We start from the raw sequence: 6,000 nt of genomic DNA, 5'->3' as shown, positions 1-6,000 counted from the left end.
TCATTACTTTGGCTGACTGGGGACAGTGGTCCTCCTGGCAGTGGGGAGCATGAAGGAACGTATAGGGGTCACCACACTAGCATGACCTTAGGCTTCCTGAGGGGGCTCCCAGTACCTTTGGCCCTGGGTTCAGCGCCCCCCCACCCCCACTGGGGAAAGACTGTCTTCCCTTTTTCAAGCTACTTGGGAGTGGGGTGCAGGTGGATACCCTGGAATGAAGGGAGGTGTGAGGGAGAGCTGAGGGGGAGAAGCCCCTGGCCGGGGAAGGGGGGCAGAGGCCAACTGAGGTTTTCCCCTTCAGAATTGAGACTTAACCTAATAAAAAGAAAAGAAAGAACCAAAAAGAAGTAGTAACAGGTGGAGTGGGCTGGGGCAGGAGGCCTGGTTACTTCTTGAACATGTCCTGCAGCGGCCCGGGCAGGTATTTGAGCACCGTGTCCAGGATGCTCTCCTCTTCCTCCTCCTCCTCGTCCCCGCAGCCTGCAGGGATGGCCTTCTTGGGCCGGGTCAGGCTCCCCTCGCAGGGCTGTTCAAGGGCCGCTTTCTCCTCTGCTTCCTTCTCCTCCTTCTTCTTCAGCCCATACTGGGGAGGGGTAGGGCAGAGACACGCATGAAGCGGGGTGGGCAAGAAGAAGCAGGAGTCTCACGATCATGCAGCACTGGCTGAGGTGGCCAGGAGTACCTCCCAAGCCTCAGTCCTCTCATCCGTAAGGTGGGCATAAGGGTGTCTTCCCTGTAGGATGGTGCCTGGTCCTCAGTGGGAGAGACCATGCGTGGGGTTTCCTTTAAAATTAACATCTGCCCATGAGAACTTCCTGCTGTGCTGAAATCCCCAAAGATCTGAACACGGGGCGTTTGCTCATATATTTTGAGCCAAATTTGGTGACGAGTCTGACTTGAACCAATGGAAGACTACTTCTAGCCTTTATTTATTGCAGGGCACTGACAGACATGCACTGGACTGTCTGGAGTAGGGTGGCAGCCCCAGACCCGCTGGGAGTGACACCTAACAGCACAAGGTGCTTAGGACACTGTGGTATTTTTCGAACATTCCCCAGTTCGGAACTGCATTCATTTTTGGTCCCAAGAATCTGCAGTACTAAATGGTGGACCGTAGGGTCCACCCTCTTGGAGTACCTACTACGCGCATTCTCTTAATCCCCAAAAGGATCCCTTGAGGGAGGTGTCCTTGTGACACCCATTTTGCTGATGAGAAGAGTGAGGCTCAGAGAGAGCTAGGGCGAAGGTGAGAGCTGGGATCCAGGGGAGGCCGGGCAGGGGCTTTCGCTGAACCGATTTTACCCGCTTGTGGCCCTCCCCAGGGCGGGCGGGCGGAGCTGACCTTATCTCGGATCTGCTGCCGGACCTTCTCCCGCTCCGCCTCCATGCGCGCGTGCTTGGCCTTACGCTCCTCCTCCTGCTGCCGCAGGGCCTCCTGCCGCTCCTCCTCCTTCTTCTGCGCGTCCGGGTCCTTCTCCTCTTCTCCCCCCAGCATCTTCCCCATGTCCTTGGTGGCCCCTACGAGGAAGCGGTGGGAGGGAGAGGGCGGGGTCAGCCAGGGATCAGGGCTGGGGAGAGAGGGGCTGGGCGGGCCGAGCCCCCTCCCACAAGGGTCGGACCCGCCGAGGACGCGCGGTGGGGCGCTGGACCTCACCTCCAAGGGCCTGCTTCATGACGAAGTCCATGCCGCCGGCTCTGGTTAGCGTGCCCTAGCCCACGGCAGAATTTGCATGCAGCGCTCCTGGCTGGCCTGGCTCGGGAAGACGTGACAACCTGCAAAAGAGAATTGGGAGTCAGATGGGAGAGGCCTCTGCGCAGGCAGGGCAGTGGAGCTAGACAGACAGCAGCCTCACCCTGGTTCAGACACCAGGCACCCATCACTCAGGTCAAGACCCAATGCCCTGCTAGAGGAAAAAGGAGAGGGAAGAAAGCGACTTACTGGGCAGACACGTAGGTGCTGCCAAATAGCTTTTTGAAAGCGGTTTGGTCCCTATTTTAAAGCCTTCATCTTGACGCTATTGTTCAGATTTGATTGAAGCCAGGAGCTTTGGAAAGAGCCGTGAACTTGGAGTCAGGCAGATCTGGGTTCCAATGCTACCGTCATTTCCTTATTTGCCATGGAACCTTCAGCAAGGCCCTAACCTGCTCAAGTCCCCAGTTTCCTCCTCTCTAAGAGAGAAATGGCAATGCCACCTTTCCCCCGGGTCCGGCGGGGATTGGAGGGGGCCCAGCCTGGGCCACTGGATCAGCCCATCAAAAGACCAGCCCGTGTTACTGCCCCAGCCAATCGGAGGCAGCTGAGCCAATGAGAACAGCCAGCTTGGATAAACAGATCCTGACTTTGGAAATTAGACAAATGGAAAATAAGTTATTTTTATTGTAGTGTACATGTAATTTTTATGTTTTGTAGCTTAATATCGATTTTTATTTTGAATTTCACATGGGAGTGTTGGAGACATAACCTTCTGGGGGCTTAGGGCTTTTAAACTACCTAGCATGGGCCTTGCAGGCACTTGGCAGACATTAGTACCCTACCCCTCTTCCTAAATCACCGACTTTCGGTTTTTATTATATTTTTTATTGTTCTGTTTTTGCCTCAGAAGTGTTCTCCAAATACAATCTTAATAGGAATCTCAATATGCAAAATATGTAAAAGTGGAACTCTTCCAATGGTAGAGGTGGGGGAGGAAGAGCCTTCCCCCTTGGCCTCCTTACCATCTTCACCCCACATCCCTGAGAAGCTGAACCCTAGTACTCTAACTTGAGAGTTTCTTTGTATTTTAACCATTCAGTTCCACTGGTTCTTTAACAGACACAGATCTGTTTTCAAGTGTAGAGGGGACATCCGTGAGCTATCCAAAGTGTGAAGTAGCTTCATGGTAAGCGGAGGCCAGGTCTGCTCCCCAAGGCCTTTTGTCCCACACTGCCTTGCAAGGAAGAAAAAAGGTTCCTGGGAAAGGGCGGCAGATATTGCAACCTTGTTGGATTCAAGGCTGGATATTGCAACCTGGCTGAGTTCTGGGTCACTGGTTGTTCTTTGATAGATTTTCTTCATTTCTCTCAAGATGAGAAGTCATATCGGTAGACTGAGATTATTTCATGATATGGGGCCCAAGAGCTTATCTACGTGATCAGACCATCTCATCTGATAGGTTGTTCTGGGAAGAGAAAGTCATTCTGTAGCAGAAAAAAAAAAAAAAAAAAAAGCAAAACAAAATACCCAGGGGCTTTGGCATCAGACACACCTGGTTCAAAATCCAGGCAGCTATACTTACTGGCTGTGGGTCCCTGGGCAAGCTTCAGTTTGCTCCCTGCAAAATGGAGGAGTATTAAGGCCGCCCTAGAATGGATGGTTGAAGGAGAATGAATGATACCAGTCAAGTGCCTGGGGTGTTGCAGGAACTCATAAAATGTCAGCCGTTGCCGACTACGTATTTGTGGAACAAGCCAAAAAGGAACAGGCTTTCCATGCTTTCTAAGAAATGCAAGAGAACCCACCTGCCTAACCCCAAATTCTGAGTTTGAAGGTTGCTCAGCTCAGTCAAGATGTTTTCGCTTGATTTAATACATTGTGAAAAAGCTTCATTTCTAAGAACAGGAAATGAACAATTTAATAATCAAGTGATTTCAGGAACTCTTGGGTTCCTACTCTGTGTTTACATAGAGCTCAAGGAATTACCAGGTGGCAGTGGGAGATGCAGGGCTCTAATCTGAGATGTTCCAAATTGGGCAGGGCACCCAGGCTTTAGTTGCACCCTCATCCCTAACTTGCTGGGTGATTCTGATGTGTCTCTCTCCTGGAGCAGATGATCTTCCAGACCTTTTCTCCCATGCCTCTGTTGAAGCAGTCTGCAGCATTTGAACTGCTGACAACCCCACTGTACCCCCAAACCTCCTTCTCTCCTGGTTCTGTGACTCAGTTCTTTCCTGTCCCTGCTTCCCCTGTTTCCTCTCCTCTCCTCTTTTCTTCTCTTCCTTTGCATTTTCTGACTCCTCTTCTTCCTCCTGTCTCTTACATAAGCTTTTTCCCCATAACTCTGACCTCAGCCCCTGCCTCTTTTTTCTTTCTAACCTTTCCCTGGGAGAACTCATCCATTCTAGGGGTTTTAATGACCACTGAAACTGATGACACCTAGACCTGTATATTGACTCATCCAGCAAGTATTAATTGAGCACCTACTTTATGCCAGTCAATGTGTTAGGCACTGGGGATTTACAGGAAGCAGGCCAGACAAAGCGTTGACCTCATGCAGATTACATTCTGAGGCATGTATGTGTGTATGTGAGTGTGGGTGTACATGCATACATATGTAGGGAAATAGGCAACACATAAGTAAAAAAACACATTTCCTTCTCCTGGATACCCTTTCCTGGATGTCTGTGGGCACCACTCAAACTCAACATGCCATTTCTGTATCACCCAACTATCACCTACTCCAGTCACCTCTGCTTGCAGGCATGCATTAATCAGACATTGTTTGCCACTGCCACCCCTCCTCCAGTTTGCAAAGTACCTCTGCTCACCACTGAGTCTTCTCAATGCTTGCATTCCTGTGGCTCTAATAGCTCTTCTTCAGCCTGCTGGGATTCTTTATCTGAAATTCCCAACTCTGCCCAAAAATCCTGCTGCCCAATCCCAGTATGAACCTCTGAGCTGTTAAGCAGTCTCCCGTTCACTCTGTCTACACTCTCCTAACCAATTCTCCTTTTCTCAAGGCCTAAACTACTACTGCCTTCTCCCTCTCAGCAGGTGACTTTCCCCCACTTCAAGGGCCAAAGTATAAGGGGTATGAGCTCTGAGGTTAGGCATGCCTGACTCACATCTTGAATCTGCCGCTTTTTAAGCTGTGCAATAGTAATTGACCTAGCTTCGTTGATACTTGATCTTCTCTATAAAATGAGAATTATAATGCCACTTTGAAATTTTAGAAATACTCTATGGGATGTGTTTGCACATGCTGGGTGCTCAGTAAATGGTGGTTTTAATAATCAAAACAATTAATGTCAGTGAGTGGGAGCTCCAGTAACCTCCCTTCCTTCTAGCTCCTGAGGAAGAAGCCCTCTTCTGGCTGAAGCCAGGGCATCCACCTGTGCCCTGGATTCCCTCTCTTTATACTTCATCACTCCCTCTTCCTCACATCTTCCATCTCCTCTCCACAGGTTGCTTTTATCCCCTCCCTTCTTTAACTCCTTCCCTATATTCTGTGTTTCCCTTAATCCTACCCCTCTCACTTTGTGACGAAGTGATCTCAACGTGGTATCTCCACATCTTCACCTCCCAGTCAAGCCCTACCTCTCTGTGAGACCAGAGCTCTGCTGCCTCTGCAGGAACCCTGAAACTGCCATAATCAGTCGCCACAGGTGATCCAAGAGGGTCTTCACAGCCGTCATCCTCCTCCTCCATCCCTCTGCTGAATCACATGCTGCTGCTGACTCCCTCCCCCCACCTTTTCCAGCTTTCTGGAATCTCCTCCTGAATTCCATGACACAGCACTCTTGTGGTGTTCATCCTACTTTTCAGATAGGTCTTCTCTCTCTTCTTTGCTGACTCCTTTCCTTTCCTTTAAAGTGAAGATGTTCTCCAAACGAACTCTCCCCTCCTGCCTCTCCTGCTCCTCTGTCTCCCTTGGGAATCTCATCTACCCCTATTGGTTTAGTGCACTTCTTTAGCCACAGATACTTCCCTCTCTCTGCCTTCCCTCCCCCAAACCTGCGCATTTAACTCTCTGTTGGATGTTGTCACATGGATAATCTCAAATTCTATCTGTCCAAAGATCAGTCTCATCCTGGCTTTCCCCACACACCTATCTTTTTCTCTAGCATGCCTTGTCCCAATCACCTCAACTGAAAACTCTAGAGACAGCAAATTCCTCATTCATTCATTCATTCACTCACTCACTTGCTCATACTACAAATATTCCTTGAGTATCTACTTTCTGCCAGACACTGTTCTGGGTGCTGGGGCTGTGGCAGGGAACAAGGGAGTCCCAGCAGTGGTCT

The 6,000-nt window shown here is 50.0% G+C and overlaps 1 protein-coding gene across 3 annotated transcripts in view; it reads right to left on the bottom strand.

Moving 5' to 3' along the window:
* Positions 1 to 202: 202 nt before the first annotated feature.
* The window catches only part of CPLX2 (complexin 2), an 84,269-nt gene continuing 78,471 nt past the window's right edge, over positions 203 to 6,000 (bottom strand). For 2 of the 3 annotated variants that reach the window (XM_009209597.3, XM_009209599.3), the window contains exons 2-4: positions 1,655 to 1,773; positions 1,343 to 1,518; positions 281 to 583 (exon numbers count right to left, since the gene is read on the bottom strand). In XM_009209597.3, the coding sequence (XP_009207861.1) occupies positions 386 to 583; positions 1,343 to 1,518; positions 1,655 to 1,685 (405 nt within the window). In that variant the 5' untranslated portion in view covers positions 1,686 to 1,773 and the 3' untranslated portion in view covers positions 281 to 385. Of the gene's footprint in view, positions 584 to 1,342; positions 1,519 to 1,654; positions 1,774 to 6,000 lie in introns of all 3 variants that reach the window. The other variant, XM_009209598.4, reaches the window with a different exon arrangement.

The sequence above is a fragment of the Papio anubis genome, chromosome 5, assembly GCF_008728515.1.
Source record: "Papio anubis isolate 15944 chromosome 5, Panubis1.0, whole genome shotgun sequence".
Lineage (NCBI taxonomy): Eukaryota > Metazoa > Chordata > Mammalia > Primates > Cercopithecidae > Papio > Papio anubis.
This window is presented reverse-complemented; position numbering and strand designations above follow the sequence as displayed.